The sequence below is a fragment of the Bubalus bubalis genome, chromosome 1 (genome assembly GCF_019923935.1).
Source record: "Bubalus bubalis isolate 160015118507 breed Murrah chromosome 1, NDDB_SH_1, whole genome shotgun sequence".
NCBI lineage: Eukaryota > Metazoa > Chordata > Mammalia > Artiodactyla > Bovidae > Bubalus > Bubalus bubalis.
This window is the reverse complement of record NC_059157.1, coordinates 189,364,671-189,387,523: the sequence shown is the minus strand read 5'-3', so window position 1 is coordinate 189,387,523 and position 22,853 is coordinate 189,364,671. Positions and strand designations below refer to the sequence as shown.

The 22,853-nt window shown below is 46.9% G+C and overlaps 4 protein-coding genes across 4 annotated transcripts in view; all 4 read left to right on the top strand.

Moving 5' to 3' along the window:
• The window catches only part of TSPEAR (thrombospondin type laminin G domain and EAR repeats), a 193,374-nt gene that overhangs the window by 90,969 nt on the left and 79,552 nt on the right, over positions 1–22,853 (top strand). The window lies entirely within an intron of this gene.
• LOC102408547 (keratin-associated protein 10-8-like) lies at positions 51–1,033 on the top strand. Its single transcript, XM_044947655.2, has one exon. It carries the CDS (start codon positions 99–101, stop codon positions 783–785), a length of 687 nt encoding a protein of 228 aa, XP_044803590.2. The 5' UTR covers positions 51–98; the 3' UTR covers positions 786–1,033.
• On the top strand, positions 8,865–10,118 carry LOC112586915 (keratin-associated protein 10-9-like). Its single transcript, XM_044947648.1, has one exon. It carries the CDS (start codon positions 8,936–8,938, stop codon positions 9,668–9,670), a length of 735 nt encoding a protein of 244 aa, XP_044803583.1. The 5' UTR covers positions 8,865–8,935; the 3' UTR covers positions 9,671–10,118.
• On the top strand, positions 20,691–21,907 carry LOC123335076 (keratin-associated protein 10-7-like). Its single transcript, XM_044947627.2, has one exon. The coding sequence runs from the start codon at positions 20,704–20,706 to the stop codon at positions 21,658–21,660; it is 957 nt and encodes a 318-aa protein (XP_044803562.1). The 5' UTR covers positions 20,691–20,703; the 3' UTR covers positions 21,661–21,907.

Here is a 22,853-nt window from a genome sequence, read left to right as displayed (position 1 = left end):
ACACAGAGGAGAGGTATAAAGCTGGGCAGCTCTGGGTACTCACACACATACTCACTCACACTCACATCCTCACCCTCCTCCAGCCCCACAAGCCCACAATGGCTTTCTCCACCCTGTCTGACTGTTCCAGTGACTTGAGCTACAGCAGCCGGGTCTGCCTGCCTGGGTCATATGACTCCTGCACTGGGTCCTCCTGGCAGGTGGACGACTGTCCAGAGAGCTGCTGTGAGCCCCCCTGCTGTGCCCCCAGCTGCTGCCCCCCGGCCCCCCGCCTGACCCTCCTCTGTGCCCCAGTGAGCTGCGAGTGCAGCCCCTGCTGCCAGCCAGCCTGCAGCAGCTCCTGCCCAGCCTCGTGCTGCCAGCAGTCTAGCTGCCAGCCCGCCTGTTGCACCTCCTCCCATTGTCAGCAGGCCTGCTGTGAGGCCGTCTGCTGCAGGCCTGTGTGCTGTACACCTGTCTGCTGTAGGCCCGTCTGCTGCACACCTGTCTGCTGCAGGCCTGTCTGCTGCACACCTCTCTGCTGCAGGCCCGTGTGCTGTGAGTCTTTCCCCTGCTCAGCCTCCTTGTGCTGCCAGCCCAACCCCTGCTCCTCGGTGAGTTGCAGACCTTCTTCCTCCGTGTCCCTCCTCTGCCGTCCTGTGTGCCGCCCTGCCTGCTGTGTGCCCACCTCCTCCTGCCAGCCCAGCTGCTGTCGCCCGGCCTCCAACGTGTCGCTGCTCTGCCGGCCTGCGTGCCCCCGCCCTGCTTGCTGCATCCCAACCTCAGCCCCAGAGCCCTGTTGCTGACCTGGCACATTGCCAACTCCTTCCAGGGCCAACGCTGGCTTTCACGTGAAATTTCTGTAGCCTAGAGCCAAGTCTGGGGTCTCCTTCTGCCCCAGAATTTCCTGTGAGCAGCCTGGGCTGGCTCCTGGTTCCCTCCAGGCCCTGAGTGTCAGCCAGCATCCTGTTTTCCATCCTTGTTGGTCATAGATTTTGTCCTGACCTAGGTGAGGGGGCTGCTTGTTAACAAATAAAGTCATTGTCATGCCCTCTCTGTGCCTTGAGTGCATATCTTTCAAACCCTGAGAAAGACCTTTGTTGTGGAGAGTGGTCTGGGCTGGTTTAGAAACCAGACCTTGAGTTGCATTCAGGACACTAACACCATCAGGCATGGCTAACCACACCCTGCTACTCTCTGCCAGGGTGTCCTGAGGCCATAGTTCGACTGCAGCCTCCAGTCCAGAGTACCCTGCTCACTTGTAGACCCCTGCATGAAGTGAGTGATGGGGTGGCAGTGGGGCATATGTTCAGGCCCCAGGCTTGCACACTGGGAACATGGGGCCTCACTAGGGACAAAGGAGATGTTGTTTAGTAAACATCTGCCTTGAATATGTAAAGCTTACTCCAGAAACAGCTTCAGACAGGCAGGTGCCAGCCGTTCCCTAGTGCCCTGGACATGAGTGTGAGTGCTTCCCTCTGTGTGCGAAGGTCTGGATGGTGAGAGCCACATGCGGTGATGTTGGGAGCCTGTGTGAGTCAGGTTCTCCAGAGAAAGAACCCATAAGACATGTGCACGTATGCAGAGACTGATGTTGAGGAGCTGGCTCACACAGTTTGGAGGCGGGCAAGACCCAAATCTGCAGGGTGAGCTTCCTGGGAAGAGTTGGTGTTGCAGCTACAGATGACCAGCTGGTAGAATCTCTTTCTCCTTGGGGGGCCTCAGTCTGTTCTCAAGGTCTTCAACTCTTGGGTGTAGCCCACCCACATTTTGTAGGGCAATCTGTTTTACTCCGAGTCCACTGATTTCAGTATTGATCTCACCTAAGAAGCACCTGTGTCATGACATCCAGACATGTTTACCCAAATAACTGGGCAACATGGCCTGGTCAGTTGACCCTTGAAACTATCCATCACAGGGACCGACAGCCAAAGGGGATGGGCTATTTGGAAATGGCAGCTGCTCGCTGGACGATGCCCTCAGGAATTCAAGTTCTAAGGCAGCTATCCCTTTTGGGAAATATGGGGAGGAGGGACATACCTGGCCCTTCCAACAGTGCTGGGTAGGCAGACATCTGCAGGGAAGTGTGAAGGGCCTTGGCTGGGGGCCTAAAATGTAATTGTGCCTATTATAATACGCATGCATGTGTGCTGAGTTGCCTCAAGTGTGTCTGAGTCTTAGTGACCTTATGGGCTGTAAGCTGCCTGACTCTTCTGTCCATAAGCTTCTCCAGGCAAGAGTCAGGAGTGGGCCTCTGTGCCATCCTCCAGGGCTCCTCCTGACCCAGGGATCAAATCTGTGTCTGCTGCAGTTCCTCCTGGCAGGCAATTCCTTCACTGCTGAGCCACAAGGGAAGCCCAGCTGTTATGATAGCCACATTCAAAGTGAAAAAAGACAGGTAGAGTTTATTTAATTACATTTTATTAACCCAATACATGCAAAATGTTTAAAGAGATGGGAATACCAGACCACCCTACCTGTCTCCTGAGAAACCTGAATGTGGGTCAAGAAGCAATGATTAGAACTGGATATATAACAGTGGACTGGTTCCAAATTGCTAAAGGAGTATCAAGGCTGTATATTTTCACGCTGCTTGTTTAGCTTATATGCAGAGTACATCATGCAAAATGCCAGGTGGGATGAAGTACAAGCTGGAATCAAGATGGCTAGGAGAAATATCAACAAGCTCAGTGATGCAGGTGATGCAGATAATACCATCCTTATGGCAGAAAGTGAAGAGAAACTAAAGAGCCTCTTGATGAGGAAAAGAGGAGAGTGAAAAATCTGACATGAAACTCAGCATTCAAAAAACTAAGATCATGGCATCTGGTCCCATCATTTCATGGGAAATAGATGGGGAAACAATGGAAACAGTGTCAGACTTTATTTTTTGGGCCTCCAAAAAAACTGCAGATGGCTGCGATTTCATGACTGCCGCCATGAAATTAAAAGATGCTTGCTCCTTAGAAGAAAGGCTATGACCAACCTAGACAGCATATTAAGAAGCTGAGACATTACTTTGCCAACAAAGGTTTGTCTAGTCAAAGCTGTAGTTTTTCCAGTAGTATGTATGTATGTGAGAGTTGGACTATAAAGAAGGCTGAGCACCAAAGAATTGGTGCTTTTGATCTATGGTGTTGGAGAAGACTCTTGAGAGTCCCTTGCACAGCAAGGAGATCAAGCCTGACTATTCATTGGAAGGACTGATGCTAAAGCTGAAGCTCCAGTACTGTGGCCACCTGATTTGAAGAGCTGACTCATTAGACAAGACTCTAATGTTGGGAAAGACTGACGGCAAAAGAAGCGGGCGGCAGAGGGTGAGATGCTTAGATAGCATCATCGACTCAGTGGGTATGAATTTGAACAAACTCTGGGAGATAGTGGAGGACAGAGGAGCCTGGCGTGCTGAAGTCCATAAGGTCACAAAGAATTGGACTTCACTTAGTGACTGATCAGCAACAACAATCCAAAAGCTTAGCATTTCAATACATCTGATATTAATGAAGTATCAGAACCTCACCAGGGTCACTGCCTGGGAAGGATCAGACTGTGTGTACCAACAGAACCCATCTCTCTGGCCGTTTAGAATTTTCTGCCTTTTCTTCTCACCTCAGTTCAGTTCAGTCACTCAGTCATATCCAACTCTTTGCTGCCCCATGAATCACAGCACGCCAGGCCTCCCTGTCCATCACCAACTCTCGGAGTTCACTCAAACTCATGTCCATTGAGTCGCTGATGCCATCCAGCCATCTCATTCTCTGTTGTCCCCTTCTCCTCCTGCCCCCAATCCCTCCAAGCATCAGGGTCTTTTCCAGTGAGTCAACTCCTCGCATGAGGTGGCCAAAGTATTGGAGTTTCAGCTTCAGCATCAGTCCTTAAATGGACACCCAGGACTGATCTCCTTTAGGATGGATGGTTGGATCTCCTTGCAGTCCAAGGGACTCTCAAGGGTCTTCTCCAACACCACAGATCAAAAGCATCAATTCTTTGGCGTTCAGGTTTCTTCACAGCAGTGGCACCCAACTCCAGTACTCTTGCCTGGAAAATCCCATGGATGGAGGAACCTAGTAGGCTGCAGTCCATGGGGTCTCTAAGAGTCAGACATGACTAAGCGACTTCACTTTCACTTTTCATTTTCATGCATTGGAGAAGGAAATGGCAACCCACTCCAGTGTTCTTGCCTGGAGAATCCCAGGGATGGGGGAGCCTGGTGGGCTGCCCTCTATGGGGTCGCACAGAGTTGGACACAACTGAAGTGACTTAGCAGCAGCAGTAACTTCTCCCCTGGAGAAGGAAATGGCAACCCACTCCAGTATCCTTACCTGGAGAATCCCATGGACGGAGGAGCCTGATAGGCTATAGTCCATGGGGTCATAAAGAGTCGGACACAACTGAGTGACTTTTTACTTTACTTTACTTTTCTTCACAGTCCAACTGTCACATTCATAGATGACCACTGGCAAAACCATAGCCTTGACTAGACGGACCTTTGTTGGCAAAGTAATATCTCTGCTTTTCAATATACTATCTAGGTTGGTCATAACTTTCCTTCCAAGGAGTAAGCGTCTTTTATTCTTCTCACCTACACCTGCCCAATTCCCCATGTTCTCCTGTATGTTTCATTCTTGGCCGTTTGTGTTCTTTCTTCCTGGTTTATGTTCTTAAGATTTTTTTAATCTGGACCATTTTTAAAGTCTTTATTGAATTTGTTGCCACATTGTTTGTTGCCACATTGCTTCTTTTCTGTGTTTTGGTTTTTCTGGCTGAGGGGCATGTGGGATCTTGGCCTCCTACCAGGGACTGAACCCACACCCCATGCACTGGAAGGTGGATCCTTAACCACTGGACCTCCAGGGGAGTCCCATCATTTGTCTTGTTTCTTTAAATGTTTCTCCAAGAGGGAAACATGAGTAGAGTGTTTTCCAAGCTCTTGCTTATGTGAAAATACACTGCTGTTCTCTTTACTTGAGAAAGATATAAGGGGCTTCCTAGGTGGCACTACGGGTAAAGACTTGGCCTGCCAATGCAGGGGAAAGATGTAATAATTGAAAAAAGAAAAAAGTCAGCCTTAGTCCCCAGTGTTCCCCCAGAAGCTCTGTGTCTTTCACTGTTTGGTGGGAGAGGTCCAGGGTCTGCCTGGTAATAGTTCATTTCTGGACCAGACTTTCGGCCATTTCTTCCTACCTGGAGATGGAGCTGCCCTTCATTCAGTTCATTTACAAACTGCCAATTTGGAAAACTCAGCAGTGGCCACAGGACTGGAAAGTGTTAGTTTTCATTCCAATCCCTAAGAAAGGCAATGCCAAAGAATACTCAAACTACCGCACAATTGCACTCATCTCACACGCTAGCAAAATAATGCTCAACATTCTCCAAGCCAGGCTTCAACAGTACATGAACTGTGAACTACCAGAGTTCAAGCTGGTTTTAGAAATGGCAGAGGAACCAGAGATCAAATTGCCAATATCTGATGGATCATGGAAAAAGCAAGAGAGTTCCAGAAAAACATCTATTTCTGCTTTACTGACTACGCCAAACGCTTTGACTGTGTGGATCACAATAAACTGTGGAAAATTCTGAAAGAGATGGGAATACCACACCACCTGACCTGTCTCTTGAGAAATCTATATGCAGGTCAGGAAGCAACAGTTAGGACTAGACATGGAAAAACAGACTGGTTCCAAATAGGGAAAAAAATGCATCAAGGCTGTATATTGTTACCATGCTTGTTTAACTTACATTCAGAGTACATCATGAGAAATACTGGGCTGGCTGAAGCACAAGCTGGAATCAAGATTGCTGGGAGAAATATCAATAACCTCAGATATGCAGATGACATCACCTTTATGGCAGAAACTGAAGAAGAACTAAGGAGCTTCTTGATGAAAGTGAAAGAGGAGAGTGAAAAGGTTGGCTTAAGCTCAACATTCAGAAAACAAAGATCATGGCATCCGGTCCCATCACTTCATGGCAAATAGATGGAGAAACAGTGGAAACAGTGGCAGACTTTATTTTTTGGGCTCCAAAATCACTGCAGATGGTGACTGCAGCCATTAAATAAAAAGACGCTTATTCCTTACAAGAAAAGTTATGACCAAGCTAAGCAGCATATTAAAAAACAGAGACATTACTTTTCCAACAAAGGTCTGTTTAGTCAAAGCTACGGTTTTTCTAGTAGTTGTGTATGGATGTGAGAGTTGGACCATAAAGAAAGCTGAGCTCAGAAGAATTGATGCTTTTGAACTGTGGTGTTGGAGAAGACTCTTGAGAGTCCCTTGGACTGCAAGAGATCTAACCAGTCCATCCTAAAGGAAATAAGTCCTGAATGTTCATTGGAAGGACTGATGCCGAAGCTGAAACTCCAATCCTTTGGCCACCTGATGCAAAGAGCTGACTCATTTGAAAAGACCCTGATGGGGGAAAGATTGAAGGCAGGTGGAGAAGGGGACGACAGAGGATGAGATGGTTGGATGGTATCACTGACTCAATGGACGTGAGTTTGAGTAAACTCCAGGAGTTGGTGATGGACAGGAAGGCCTGACGTGCCGCAGTCCATGGGGTCACAGTTGGACATGACTGAGTGACTGAACTGAACTGACTGAATGTATGTTTATGGTGGGCTCTAAAAATCCGATGCTCTTGAATTCATGAGGCCCTTCCAGTCCAAACACACCTACCTTGGTGCGCTCAGCTCAGAGTGGTTCGTGTTCAGTCCTGTCTACTGTTCTATCCTAGCTCTTCCTTTTTCCTTGTTACCAACTGAGCGATCACGTTTGGTGTCAGCGAAACACATGGTCTGTTTATTACATTTTATCTCATCATATTTGGGGATTTATGCTTTACATCTTTTGGGCTCCCCTTGTGGCTAGCTGGTAAAGAATCTGCCTGCAATGTGGGAGACCTGGGTTCGATCCCTGGGTTGGGAAGATCCCCTGGAGAAGGGAAAGGCTACCCACTCCAGTATTCTGGCCTGGAGAATTCCTTGGACTGTATAATCTATGGGGTCACAAAAAGTCAGGCACAACTGAGCAAATTTCACTACACTCTGTTGGAATAAGAAGTAGCACCTTACTCTAGTATTCCTGCCTGGAGAATCCCATGGACAGAGGAACCTGGCAGGCTACAGTCCATGGGGTCACAAAGAGTCAGACACGACTGAGCCCCTGAGCAAGCATGCATACTTTACCTCTGTGGAGTGGAGGAAGTAGCAGTGTTTGTGCTGAAAACCACAGAGTTGATTTTCTGTGGTGTTAATTTTGCTGTTTCCTGCCTCTGTTGTAAATTTTCAGCTCAGCTGCCTGGTGCTAAACTTCCTTGGACACATGCTTCCTTCTGCGTGTAGCACTGAAGTTGGCCTGGGGGAAGGCCTGGGTAAGAGCCTCGATCCTATATACAGATGGATGGCTTCCAGTCCCAGTGCTGATACTTTGGGCTGTGTGACCTGGAGATGGTTGCTTAACTTCTCTGTGCCTGGGCTTCCTCACCTATTTACGGAAACTTCCTTGCTCAGTGGATGTGAAAACAAGTGACTTGGCAGGTGTAGAGCATTCAGCTCACCACCTGGCCTAGAACAGGTGCTCAAACAGTGTCATCTGACTCCACAGCCATGGTCAGGGCCACCTTGATGACCACTGCCTAGATTTCACTGACTTCCCCAGAGTCAGCCCTTGCTGACTTGCTGTTCCAGGCTCCCTGGGACCACGTCTTCTTGTATCCACAAGGAAAACCAACTCTTGCCTGAGCTTTACTTCTGGGTGTTGCCTCGGGTCCTCGAGTCTCCGCGGCTCACACGTGGTTCTCCAGGAGGAGACCCTCCCTCTCTCTGGGTCTTTCAGGACATTCCCCTTGAGGAAGGCAGGCCAGAGGGGCAGATTGCTCAGCTGAGAAGTGTGTGGTGCACAGGGTGTGCTGTGAGCAGTTGGGTCTGGGTGAAAGATTGATGAACGCAGCTCCTGACTCAGATACCTGTGAGCGCTGCTCCCTGAAGAGATCTCCTAACAGACTCCAAGTATGACCACACTCCGTTAACGCTCCTCTCAGACACACTGGCTGGGCTGCAGGGGACTGGATGTCCCTCTCACCATGCTTCCTGCTGGCAGAGCAGCTGCTGAGGGGGAGTGCCAGGATCTCCCAGCCCCTGCTGAACACGACTCTCACCTGGTTGCACGGTCATATCCCCTGAACCACTTGCATTTTACAGACGTGCACATGTTACTTTACACCTAAGTTTAGAAATGCGTAAAACTCAAAATATTATTAAAAGCACTGCACCTCAAACAGAGGAGAGCTCAACATCTAAATTCACAAATTTAGAGATACGATCACCTCTAAACCTCATTCAGCATTGTTCGTGTTTTTCAGTTGCTCAGTCATGTCCCCCTCTTCTTGACCCCATGGACTACAGCACAGCAGGCTTCCCTGTCCTTCACCATCTCCCAGAGCTTGCACAAACTCATGTCCATTAAGTCAATGATACTATGTAACCAACTCGTCCTCTGTTGTCCCCTTCTCTTCCTGCTTTAATCTTGCCCAGCATCAGGGTTTTTTCTAATGAGTCAGCTCTTTGTAACAGTGGCCAAAGGATTGGAGCTTCAGCTTCAGCATTAGTCCTTCCAATGAATATTCAGGGTTCATTTCATGTAGGATCTTACCTAGATATTTTCTATATCTTTTCTGGAGCCAACCAAAGGAGAAATGGAAAAACATCCTGCAACATGGGATATTTATGCTCACAGGTTTAATGAGTGAAAAATATTGTGGAAAATATGCCAGCACTAATGAGGGGTCCTTCAGCCAGCTCTCAACCCCAACAAGGAAGGGAGGGCCTGGGAGTCTCCTGTGGGGACAACACAAGCCAAGGGCCAGGTATAAAAGCTCTGCATCCCCAAGCACCTCACACACACAGCTCATACACTCACACACACACAAACCCTCCTCCAGCCCTACCACCTCCACCATGGCAGCCTCCACCCTGTCCATATGCTCCAGCGACCTGAGCTATGAATGTCCAGAGAGCTGCTGCGAGCCCCCCTGCTGTGCCCCCAGCTGCTGTGCCCCGGCCCACCGCCTGACCCTCCTCTGTGCCCCAGTGAGCTGCGAGTCCAGCCCTTGCTGCCAGCCAGCCTGCAGCAACTCCTGCCCAGCCTCGTGCTGCCAGCAGTCTAGCTGCCAGTCCTCCTGCTGCACCTCCTCCCCCTGCCAGCAGGCCTACTGTGAGTCCGTCTGCTGCAGGCCCGTCTGCTGCACACCTGTCTGCTACAGGTCTGCCTGCTGCACACCTGTCTGCTGTACACCTGTCTGCTGTACACCTGTCTGCTGCAGGCCGGTGTGCTGTGAGGCCTCCCCCTGTTTTACCGCCTCATGTTGCCAGCAGTCTAGCTGCCAGCCCTCCTGCTGCACCTCCTCCCCCTGCCAGCAGGCCTGCTGTGTGCCTGTCTGCTGCACCCCTGTCTGCTGCAGGCCTGTGTGCTGTGAGGCCTCCCCCTGCTCAGCCCCCTCGTCCTGCTGCAGACCCTCTTCCTCCGTTTCCCTCCTCTGCCGCCCCGTGTACCGCCCCGCCTGCTGTGTGCCCAAGTCTTCCTGCCAGCCCAGCTGCTGCCGCCTGGTCTCATCCGTGTCCCTCCTCTGCCGGCCCGCGTGCTCCCGCCTGGCCTGCTGCATCCCAACCTCGGCCCCAGAGCCCTGCTGCTGACCTGGCATGTGTCCCCAGAGCCAGCCGGGCGCAGGTTCCACCTGTGACTTGGTCCTCTGTCCTGACCTGGGCTGGGTGGTTTCCCTCACTCAGGACAGGGTCCCCGATGTTTCCACTGTCCTGCTGACTGACCTCTCACTCCTGCCCCAGGAACCCCGACTTTATGGCTCCCTGGGGCTTCTGCCTCCCAGGAGTTGCCTCCAGCTGTCTCTGGGTCACCTGCCCCCCTACCCCTCCAGATCCTCTAGCTGGGTCACTTGGCTTGGACTTCCAACCAGTCAGCGCCCCATCAGGCACCTGGATAAATAAACTCACGTCATCACCTGATTGCTCCCTTCATGTGATCTCTGTTGGGTGGGTGCAGGGGTGGAAGGAAACACAGATTGTGACCTGACACTAGTCTCCTCCAGCCGAGAGCATTTCTGTTGGGAAGCGAGTGTGTTAGTCACTCAGTCATGTCTGACTCTCTGAGACCCCATAGACTGTAGCCCACCAGGTTCCTCTGTCCATGGAATTCTCCAGGCAAGAATACTGGAGTGGGTTGCTATTCCCTTCTCCAGGGGATCTTCCTTACTCAGGGGTCGAACCTGGATCTCCTACATTGCAGGCAGGTTCTTCACCGTCTGAGTCACCGGGGAAGCCCCGGCAGTAAGTGACTGAGACCCCAAAGAGCATTGGCCTGACCCGTCTGGAAAGGGTCGCCAGGTGGGGCTCCTGCTTCTCCAGGAAGTCAGTGCCTGTTCAGGCCCTGGCCCATGGCTGGTCCCCTGCAGACCTGTCATGGTCTAGGGGTTTCTCAGGCTCTCTGGACTGTTCCTGCCCACTTGAAACATATGGAACTGGCCCCATCAGTCCGCTCCATGCAGGTGACCTAAGGACCCCATGTAACACAACCTGTAGGTGGCTGGGGTCACCCCTTTTGGTCCGCCAGTGGGTCTGCACTTTTAGCAGAAATGTGGTGGGAGTGGGGAGGGCTGCTCCAACCGTGTGGGGTGAGAGGGCCTGGATGACACTCCCACCCAATTGATCCAGAGAGCTAACAAGATCAGGACACAAGGAGGTTGAGATGCTGGACTTGAGGAGGACAGCACAGGCCCACCTGGGAGGGGAAAGAAACTGAGTGGGTCTCACAGCTGCCCAGCTCACCCCCTGGGGAATGTTTCCAGGACCCAGGCCAGAAACCCAGGTGGAGTGCCATGGATCCCTCAGTTTTAGAGCTGGTCTGCGAATTGGGGGCAGTGTGGGGCAGCTATTGTCTAGGGTCAGGATGCCAGAGAGAAGAGAGCTGTTCTGAGGAACTCCCCTGTCCACGGAGGGTCTCCCTTAAGTGTCCCCTGAGAAATGATAAGCAAACAGGTGTGAGGCTGAGCCTGGGAAAATGCATAAAGTTAGCTGGACTGATTGGCAGAGATGAGAGACAGCCTTAAAAGGACCTGACCCCACCAGCCTGTTGGAAACATTCATAAGTCTCAGGACATGGGGTGGCTCTTCCGAAGAGTTGCCTCAACTCTGAGAGAAAATAGTAGAAATGGAAAAGGAGAAATTAGCACAGACCCCGCAGATATTAAAAGGAAATGCAATAAGCAATTAAGGTGATATGGACTCATGCCTTGAAGACACAAATAACCAAAATTCACTGAAAAAAAAGCCAACAAAAAACAGATCTCCTTAATTGTACTGTATCAACTTAACATATCTTGTTTTTTAGGGCAGTTTTAGGTTCAGAGCAAAACTGAGTAGGAAGTACAGAGTTCCTATATATATAATCCATACCCTCTCACAAGTGCAGCCTACCCCACCATCAGTATCTTGTTATTTGATGCATTTGTTACAAATGGGCTACATTCATTATAATGCATAAACCTACACTGACATGTTAATATCACCCAAATTCCATAGTTTACATTAGAGTTACTCTTGCTGTTGCTAAATTCTATGTGAAGCATTACGGAATAGTTTCCCTGCCCTAAAAATCCTCTGTGCTCCATCCATTCATCTCTTCTTCCCTGCTAACCCTGGCAACCACTGATCTTTTTACCGACTCCATAGTTTTGTCTTTTCCAGAATGTCATATCCTTGGAACCATCAGGAGTGGAAACTTTTCAGGTTGGCTTCTTTCACTTAGGAATATGCACTTACATTTCCTTCATGTTCCTTCATGCCTTGATAGCCTTTTTTCAATTTTTTTTATTGAGGGAAAATATTCATAACACAAAGTTTACAACCTTAACCACTTTAAAGTGTACAGTTCAGTGGTATTAAGTACATTCATAACCATGTGTAACCATCACCACTATCCATACTTGGAACTCTTTATCTTGCAAAACAAACTCTATCCACATTAAACAACAATACCCAAACTTCCTTTCTCACAGCTCCTGGCAAGAATTCTACTTGCATCATTCTACTTTTTGTGTCTAAAGTACTTCGTGTAAGTGAAATCACAAAGTGTTTGTCTTTTTGTGAGTGGCTTATTTATCTTACCATAATGTCCTCATGCTTCGTCCATAATAGTGCCAGATTTACTTCTTGTTAACAGGTGAATAATATTCCATTCTATGGGTATACCACATTTTGCTTATCCATTCATCCAGCAGTGAACACCTGAATGACTTCCACTTTTTAGCTATTGTGAAAAATGCTTCTATGAATGTGGTATTACAAATTTCTCTTCAAGATTCTGCTTTCAATTCTTTTCAGCATAGACCCAGTAGAAATACTGGATCATACAGTAATTCTACTTTTAATGTATTGAGGAACCATCATACTGATTTCCACGTAGCTGTACCGGTTCATGTTCCCACCAACAGTTACAAGTGTTCCAGTTTCTTCACAATTTCACCAATATTTATGTTGTTTTTTTAAATATATGGTCATTATTCTAAGAGGTGTAAGGTGGTACCTCACTGTAGTTTTGATTTGCATTTCTCTAATCATTAGTTCTATTGAGTATATTTTCATGTGCTTATTGGCCATTTGTATATCTTCTTTGGAAAAATGTCTATTCGTGGCCTTCGCTCATTTTTGAGTTAGGATTTTTGTTGTTGTTACTGAGTTTTAGGAGTTCTCTATACATTCTGGATATCAATCTCTTATCAGATATATGATTTTCAAATCTTTCCTCACACTTCTTTGGGTTACCTTTGTTCTCTGTTGATACTACATTTTGATGACAAATATTTAACGTTTTCATCAAGTCCCGTTTCTGTGTTTTCTTTTGCTGCTGTGTCATTGGTGTCATGTCCAGGAAGTGACTGCCAGATTCCAGGTTGTGAAGGTTTGTCCTATTTTTTCTTCAAAGAGTTGCATAGTTACAGGTCTTACATTTAGATGGAGGATCCACTTTGAGTTAATTTTGTGTATGATGTTAGGTATGGATCTAACTTCATTCTTATGCATGTGAATATCCGATTTCCCTAGAACCATTTGTTGAAAAGACTGTCTTTTCTCCAGTGAATGGACTTAATGCCCTTGTCAAAGATGGTTTGACCTAATGTGTGAGGGTTTGTTTCTGGATCCTGTACTCTCTTCCATTGACCTCTGTGTCTGACTTTGCGCCAGTACCACTCTATTTGATTACTGTCGCTTTGTAGTGAGCTTTGAAATCAGGGGTATGATTCCTCTGGCTTTGTCCTTTTTCAGGATTTTTTTTTTTTTTTTTTGGTTATTCAAGTTCCCTTAAGATTCCATATGAGTTTTAGAATGAGTTTTTTTTTTAATTTCTGTGAAAAGTCATCAATGTTGATAGCAGCTGTATTAAATATATAGATTGGTTTGGATAGTAATGATATCTTAACAATATTAAAGCTTGAATCCATAAATATGGGGTGTCTTTCCATTTACTTATGTCTTCTTCCATTTCTTTCAACAATGATTTGTAGTTTTCACTGGATAAGTTTTTGACCTCCTTGATTAATTCCTCAGTATTTTACTTTTTTGATGATATTCTAAATGGAATCAGTTTTGTAATTTCCTTTTAGGGTTATTCATTATTAGTGTATAGAAATGCAACTAATTTTTTATATATTGACTTTGTATCCTGCTGTTTTGCTGAATTCACTTATTAGTTGTAATGGTTTGGTGTGTAGGTATGGAATTTTTAGGATTTTGTACATATAAGGATTATGTATATATAACATCTGTGAATGGCGAGGATTTTACTTCTTCTTTTTCAACTTAAATGGCTTTTATTTTTCCTTTTGTCCAGCTGCTCTCCTAGAACTTCCAGGACTGATGAATAGCAGTGGCAAAAGTGGGCAACCCTGCCTTGCTCCTGATCTTCAAAGAAAAGCTTTCAGTCTTTCAACGTTGAGTGTGATGTTTGCTGTGGGTCTTTCATATACATATTTTTTTTATTATGTTGAGGCAGTTTCCTTCTACTTTCAGTTTGTTGAGTGTTTTTATCATAAAAGGTGTTGAATTTTGTCAAGTGCGTTTTCTGCATGAATTGAGATGATTATGGATTTCCCCCTCCATTCCATTAATGTGGTGTGTTATATTCATTGATGTTCATATCACTCCTTCTACCCTCGCCTTCTGGCAGGAGATCCCCCTCGGTCATGGTGTACAATTCTTTTAATTTGCTGCTGAATTTGGTTTGCTAGTATTTTGATGAGGATTTTTGTAAGAGACTGAATGCTTTTCCTCTAAGACCAGGAGCAAGACACAGGTGTCTTCTCTCTGCATTCTTTCAACATCATACTTAAGATCACATCTTGGGCAACAAAATAACAAATAAAAGGGTGCATACCGAAGAAATAAAATCATCTCTACTCACAGAGGATGTGATTGTCCACATTGGAAACCCTTAAAATCTACAAAAAGAGTCGTAGAAATACATGAGGGTTTAGCAAGTTGAAGGATGAAAGCCTGGAGTAAGAAAAATTAATTGTATTTCTTGGACTTCCCTGGGAACTCAGTCGATAAGAATCCACCTGCCAATGCAGGGGACATGGATTCTACCCCTGACTGGGGAAGATTGCACAGACTGCAGAGGAACGAAAGCCAGGGCACCCCAACTACAGCCTGCATGCCACAATTACTGAAGCCCACACACCTAGGGGGCTTCCCAGGTGGCTTAGTGGTAAAGAATCCACCTGCTAGTGCAGAAGACACAGGTGATGCAGGTTCGATCCCTGGGTTGGGAAAATCCTCTGGAGGAGGAAATGGCAACCCACTCCAGGATTCTTGGCTGGAAAATTCCATGGACAGTGCAGCCTGGTGGGCCACAGTCCATGGGGGTCACAAATAGTCAGACACGACTAGCAACTGAGCGTACATGCATGTACACACTCTAGGACCTGCAAGCTACACCTACTGAGCCTACCTGCTGCAACCACAGAAGCCTGTGCACCGTGAGCCCAGACTCCACAACAAGAGAAGCCACCGCAATGAGAAAGCCCATGTACCACAACTAGAAAAAGCCCTCACACAGGAAAGAAGACCCAGCACAACCAAAAATAATAATAATAATAAATAAACAAATAATTTTAGAAACTACTTATATTTCTGTATAATAGCAATAAAAATTGAATCAAGTTTTTTGTTTAAAAGTATATTAGCATAAAAAAATAAAAACAGGTACAAATTTTACAGAATATGTACAGAATGACATCTATAAAAACACTGATGAAAGAAAAAGAAGACACAAATAAGTGTAGAACTACACCATGTCTACATGTTTGAATATTATTATGATGTCAGTTGCCTCCAAACCGGGGCCTCCCTGGTAGTTCAGCTGGTAAAGGATCTGCCTGAAATGCAGGATACCCTGGTTTGATTCCTGGGTTGGGAAGATCCCCTGGAGAAGTGACAGACTACCCACCCCAGTACTCTTGGGCTTCCCTGGTGGCTGAGATGTTAGAGAATCTGCCTGCAATGCAGGAAACATGGGTTCAATCCCTGGCTTGGAAAGATCCCCTGGAGGAGGGCTTGGCAACCCGGTCCAGGATTCTTGCCTGGAGAATCCCCATGGACAGAGGAGCCTGGCAGGATACAGTCCATGGGGTCACAAAGAGTGGGACACGACTAAGCGACTAAACACAACACATCACCTCCAAATTGATCTATAGATTCAAAGTAATTGCAATAACAAATAGGATTTCTTTGTTGGTATCAATAAGTTGACCCTAAATTTATTTGGAAAGACAAAGGAGCTCAAGGAGCCACAAAATTTGAAAATGAGGAAGAAAGTTGGAGGTTTTATCCTATCTGACTTCAGTATTTACCATAAAGCTATAATAATCAAAACAGTCCAATGCTAGCAAAGGTACAGGCCCAGATGAATGATACAGAAAAAAGAAACAGGCCCACACAAATGAAATCAATTGATTTTTTATAAAAGTGCAAAGGCAATTTGGAACAATGGATGTCTCTATGCAAAAAAAAAAGTAAACCTTGACCCGTACCTCAATTTTTACTTAATGTAAAACTTTAATCAAAGTTTACCAGAGACCTAAATATAAAATGTAAAAGTTTTAAACTTTCAGAGGAAAACATTGAAGAAAATCTTTGTGACCTTGTGGTTAGGCAGAGTTCTTAGATTCAATACCAAAAGCATGATTGCTAAAAGAAAAAAAATAATACCCTGAAAAAAAAAAACTGATAAAACAGTTTATCAGTATTAAACTGTTTTGTTCCTCAAAAGACACTCTTTTTTATTATTATTATTATTTTTTTTCTTTTACTTTACAACATTGTATTGGTTTTGCAATACATCAACGTGCATCCACCACGGGTGTACACGTGTTCCCCATCCTGAACCCCCCTCCCACCTCCCTCCCTATACCATCCCTCTGGGTCATCCCAGTGCACCAGCCCCAAGCTTCCTGTATCCTGCATCAAACCTGGACTGGCGATTCATTTCTTATATGGTATTATACATGTTTTAATGCCATTCTCCCAAATCATCCCCCCCTACCTCTCTCCCACAGAGTCCAAAAGACTGTTCTATGCATCTGTGTTTCTTATGCTGTCTTGCATACAGGGTTGTCATTGCCATCTTTCTAAATTCCATATATATGCGTTAGTATACTGTATTGGTGTTTTTCTTTCTGGCTTACTTCACTCTGTATAATAGGCTCCAGTTTCATCCAACTCATTAGAACTGATTCAAATGTATTCTTTTTAATGGCTGAGTAATACTCCATTGTGTATATGTACCACCGCTTTCTTATCCATTCATCTGCTGATGGACATCTAGGTTGCTTCCATGTCCTGGCTATTATAAACAGTGCTGCGATGAACATTGGGGTACACGTGTCTCTTTCAATTCTGGTTTCTTCAGTTTGTATGCCCAGCAGTCGGATTCCTGGGTCATATGGCAGTTCTATTTCCAGTTTTTTAAGGACTCTCCACACTGTTCTCCATAGTGGCTGTACTAGTTTGCATTCCCACCAACAGTGTAAGAGTGTTCCCTTTTCTCCACATCCTCTCCAGCATTTATTGCTTGCAGACTTTTGGATCGCAGCCATTCTGACTGGTGTGAAATGGTACCTCATTGTGGTTTTGATTTGCATTCTCTGATTATGAGTGATGTTGAGCATCTTTTCATGTGTTTGTTAGCCATCTGTATTTCTTCTTTGGAGAAACGTCTATTTAGTTCTTTGGCCCATTTTTTTATTGGGTCATTTATTTTTCTGGAATTGAGCTGCAGGAAGCCATATGATTATCTCAGTAGATGTAAAGAAAGCCTTTGATAAAATTCAACATCCATTTATGATAAAAACTCTCCAGAAAGCAGGAATAGAAGGAACATACCTCAACATAAGAAAAGCTATATATGACAAATCCACAGCAAACATTATCCTCAATGGTGAAAATTTTAAAGCATTTCCCCTAAAGTCAGGAACAAGACAAGGGTACCCACTCTCACCACTACTATTCAACATAGTTTTGGAAGTTTTTGCTACAGCAATCAGAGCAGAAAAAGAAATAAAAGGAATCCAAATTGGAAAAGAAGTAAAACTCTCACTGTTTGCAGATGACATGATCCTCTACATAGAAAACCCTAAAGACTCCACCAGAAAATTGCTAGAGCTAATCAATGAATACAGTAAAGTTGCAGGATATAAAATCAACACACAGAAATCCCTTGCATTCCTATACACTAATAATGAGAAAATAGAGAAATTAAGGAAACAATTCCATTCAGCATTGCAATGGAAAGAATAAAATACTTAGGAATATATCTACCTAAAGAAACTAAAGACCTATATATAGAAAACTATAAAACACTGATGAAAGAAATCAAAGAGGACACTAATAGATGGAGAAATATACCATGTTCATGGATCAGAAGAATCAATATAGTGAAAATGAGTATACTACCCAAAACAATCTATAGATTCAACGCAATCCCTATCAAGCTACCAACGGTATTTTTCACAGAGCTAGAAAAAATAATTTCACAATTTGTATGGAAATACAAAAAACCTCCAATAGCCAAAGCAATCTTGAGAAAGAAGAATGGAACTGGAGGAATCAACCTGCCTGACTTCAGGCTCTACTACAAAGCCACAGTCATCAAGACAGTATGGTACTGGCACAAAGACAGAAATATAGATCAATGGAACAAAATAGAAAGCCCAGAGATAAATCCACACACCTGTGGACACCTTATCTTTGACAAAGGAGGCAAGAATATACAATGGAGAAAAGACAATCTCTTTAACAAGCGGTGCTGGGAAAACTGGTCAACCACTTGTAAAAGAATGAAACTAGAACACTTTCTAAGACCATACACAAAAATAAACTCAAAATGGATTAAAGATCTAAACATAAGACCAGAAACTGTAAAACTCTTAGAGGAGAACATAGGCAAAACACTCTCTGACATACATCACAGCAGGACCCTCTATGACCCACCTCCCAGAATATTGGAAATAAAAGCAAAAATAAACAAATGGGATCTAACTAAAAGCTTCTGCACAACAAAAGAAACTATAAACAAGGTGAAAAGACAGCCTTCAGAATGGGAGAAAATAATAGCAAATGAAGCAACTGACAAACAACTAATCTCAAAAATATACAAGCAATTCCTGCAGCTCAAAAGACACTCTTGTCCAGGTTCGATGCACGATACTGGATGCTTGGGGCTAGTGCACTGGGACGACCCAGAGGGATGGTATGGGGAGGGAGGAGGGAGGAGGGTTCAGGATGGGGAACACATGTATACCTGTGGCGGATTCATTTTGATATTTGGCAAAACTAATACAATTTTGTAAAGTTTAAATATAAAATAAAATTAAAAAAAAAAAGAATGAAAACACAAGCCATAGACTTGGGAAAATATTTACAAATCACACATCTGACTAAAGTACTTGTATCCAAAATATATAAAGAACACTCAAAATTGAACATTAAGAAAAAGTAACAAAGAAAAGGGCCTAAAGATTTGAAGAAATACCAAGAAGATGCAGGGATGGCAAATAAGCCTATAAAATGATGCTCCGCATCATTACTCATTAGGGAAGTGCAAATTAAAACTGCCACAAAGTCCCCTTCATACCTACGAGAAAGGCTAGAATTGAAAACAATTACCACGCCAGTGTTGGCAAGGATGTGGAAAACTGGAGCTTTGATACATAAAATAATATCATAAATGACACAGCCACTGTGGATAAGTTTGGCAAAGAAGTACATTAGAGGACCTCAACATATCACTGGTCTTGGGGGAAATGCAAGTTTGAATTATGCTAAGGTACTGCTGCTGCTGCTAAGTCTCGTCAGTCTCGTCCGACTCTGTGGGACCCCATAGACGACAGCCCACCAGGTTCCCCGTCTCTGGGATTCTCCAGGCAAGAACAGTGGAGTGGGTTGCCATTTCCTTCTCCATTTATGTGACCTCCTAGAAAAATCACAACTGCAGTGATTTTGAATCAGCACTTGCCTGGGGCTTTGGGCCGAGGGAGGAGCTGATTCCAGTGGGACAGGAGTTTGGGGGCCTGTATGGTCTGGTGGGGGTGTGTCTGCATTTGTGAAAACTCAGAGAACTGCACTTGGGAAAGAGTGGGTCGAAGGCCAAAGGGGCAGGGCAGCCAGCAGGCACTTGCTTCTACAGGATCAAGCCGATGGACCTCCACTGCCTCTGTCTGCTTTTTGCTGACTTTGTTGTTCTTTATTATTCTTTTTTATATTCTGCCTGCCTTTGGGCTCGCTCTTTTTCTGGACCATGTACTCTCAAGGTGGTTTTTGTAGAATCTGTACGAGTGGCTTCTTTTCAGAATAGCTGTCTTATCAGAAATGCTCTAATCTCCATCCGCCTGATAATCCACTTTCCTCAGACTTTCAAGAGTTGGTTGCAGTGTCTTCAGGTATGTTGACTGGCTGAGCGAAGTCGGATGCCAAACTCTCTGGAAGCTTTTAGGCCGTTTCCTCGTATTTGGCGTCAGACATTTCACCAGTGTGTCAGATACGCACCGTTTTCCATTCATCTTGTCCTAGTTCAGTCAAAGTTCCAAATCTGAAGCACCATGTTTCTTTCCCTTCTCTCTGGAAAACGTTCTGTTTCTCCCATTGCTGCACACATTCTATCCCTGGAGACCTCATCTGACGCAGCTGGACCTTCCCTCCATCCTGCTCTGTGCTTGAGACATGTCTTGGTTCTTGTCACTCGCTCCTTCTCCCTTTGGCTGGTCTGTCCACTGTTGAGCCCTGGTGCTTGAGAGGGACGTCCTACAGCAGGTGGCAGCACCGTCCCAACTTTGAGCCCTGCGATGCCAAGTCTCTGAGACGGGGCTTCACAGCCACTCCCCTGCAGAGCCATGGACAGGTGGGAGGGGAGAGCCTGCAGGCACACGGGTGGGGCTCCGGGACCCTAGATGAGTCCTGTGTTTGCTTAGAGACCCTCACACAGCTCAGGGGTGATCCAGCCCTCAACCAGGGCATGCATTTTACAAGCAGGAAACTCGTGTGTAAATAAACAAGAAGTAATAGGGGCTCAAAACACCAACAAGGAAAGGGAAGCCTCAGGGAGCCTTCAGCTGGCCCAACACACACCTGGATGGGGTATAAAAGGCCCACAGCCCTGAGCCATGCTCACACACTCACTCACTCACTCACACACACTCACATCCGCACCCTCCTCCAGCCCCACCGCCTCCACCATGGCTTCCTCTGCCCTGTCTGTCTGCTCCAGTGACCTGAGCTACAGCAGCCGGGTCTGCCTGCCCGGGTCCTGTGACTCCCGCACCGTCTCCTCCTGGCAGGTGGACGACTGTCCAGAGAGCTGCTGCGAGCCCCCCTGCTGTGCCCCCAGCTGCTGCGCCCCGGCCCCCCGCCTGACCCTCCTCTGCGCCCCAGGGAGCTGCGAGTCCAGCCCCTGCTGCCAGCCAGGCTGCAGCAGCTCCTGCCTGGCCTCATCCTGCCCGCAGTCTAGCTGCCAGCCCTCCTGCTGCACCTCCTCCCCCTGCCAGCAGGCCTGCTGTGAGCCCGTCTGCTGCAAGCCTGTCTGCTGCACACCTCTCTGCTGCAGGCCTGTCTGCTGCACCCCTGTCTGCTGCAGGCCCGTCTGCTGCACACCTGTCTGCTGTGAGGCCTCCCCCTGTTCTACTTCCTCATGTTGCAAGCAGTCTAGCTGCCAGTCCTCCTGCTGCACCTCCTCCCCCTGCCAGCAAGACTGCTGTGAGCCTGTCTGCTGCAGGCCTGTCTGCTGCACACCTGTCTGCTGCAGGCCTGTCTGCTGCACCCCTGTCTGCTGCAGGCCCGTCTGCTGCACACCTCTCTGCTGCAGGCCCGTGTGCTGTGAGTCCTCCCCCTGCTCAGCCGCCTTGTGCTGCCAGCCCAACCCCTGCTCCTCGGTTAGTTGCAGACCCTCCTCCTCCCTGTCCCTTATCTGCCGTCCTGTGTGCCGCCCCGCCTGCTGTGTGCCCACCTCCTCCTGCCAGCCCAGCTGCTGTCGCCCGGCCTCCTGTGTATCCCTGCTCTGTCGGCCCGCGTGCTCCCGCCCTGCTTGCTGCGTCCCAACCTCAGCCCCAGAGCCCTGTTGCTGACCCGGCACATTGCCAACTCCTTCCAGGGCCAACGCTGACTTTCACCTGAAATTTCTGTAGCCTTAGGCCAGTCTGGGGTCTCCTTCTGTCCCAGAGTTTCCTGTGAGCAGCCTGGGCTGGCTCCTGGTTCCCTCCAGGCCCTGAGTGTCAGCCAGCATGCGGCTCTCCATCCTTCTTGGTCATGGATTTTGTCCTGATCTAGGTGAGGGGGCTGCTTGTTAACAAATAAAGTCATTGTCAAGCCCTCTCTGTGCCTTGAGTGCATATCTTTCAAACCCTGGGAAAGACCTTTGTTGTGGACAGTGGTCTGGGCTGGTTTAGAATCCTGGCCTTGAGTTGTATCCAGGACTGTAACATCATCAGGCACGGCTAACCACGCCCTGCTACTCTCGGCCAGGGTGTCCTGAGGCCATAGATCGACGGCAGCCTCCAGTCCAGAGTACCCTGCTCACCTGTACACCCCTGCATGAAGTGAGTGATGGGGTGGCAGTGGGGCATATGTCCAGGCCCCAGGTTTGCACACTGGGAACATGGGGCTTCCCTAGGGACAAAGAAGACCCCGTTTAGTAAACATCTGCCTTGAATATGTAAAGCTTACTCCAGAATCAGCTTCAGACAGGCAGGTGCCAGCCGTTCCCAAGTGCCCTGGACAGGAGTGTGAGTGCTTCCCTCTGTGTGCGAAGGTCTGGATGGTGAGAGCCACGTGCGGTGATGTTGGGAGCCTGTGTGAGTCAGGTTCTCCAGAGAAAGAACCCATAAGACATGTGCACGTATGCAGAGACTGATGTTGAGGAGCTGGCTCACACAGTTTGGAGGCGGGCAAGACCCAAATCTGCAGGGTGAGCTTCCTGGGAAGAGTTGGTGTTGCAGCTACAGATGACCAGCTGGTAGAATCTCTTTCTCCTTGGGGGGCCTCAGTCTGTTCTCAAGGTCTTCAACTCTTGGGTGTAGCCCACCCACATTTTGTAGGGCAATCTGTTTTACTCCGAGTCCACTGATTTCAGTATTGATCTCACCTAAAAAGCAACTATGTCATGACATCCAGCAATGTTTACCCAGACAACTGGGCACCGTGGCCTGGTCAGTTGACTCTTGAAACTATCCATCACAGGGACCGACAGCCAAGGGGGATGGGCTGTTTGGTAATGCAGGTGCTCGCTGGGCGATGCTCTCAGGAATTCAAGTTCTAAAGC

Coding starts and splice junctions, on each gene's coding strand:
- LOC102408547 (XM_044947655.2), top strand. CDS start 99: ATGGCTTTCTCCACCCTGTCTGACTGTTCCAGTGACTTGAGCTACAGC.
- LOC112586915 (XM_044947648.1), top strand. CDS start 8,936: ATGGCAGCCTCCACCCTGTCCATATGCTCCAGCGACCTGAGCTATGAA.
- LOC123335076 (XM_044947627.2), top strand. CDS start 20,704: ATGCTCACACACTCACTCACTCACTCACACACACTCACATCCGCACCC.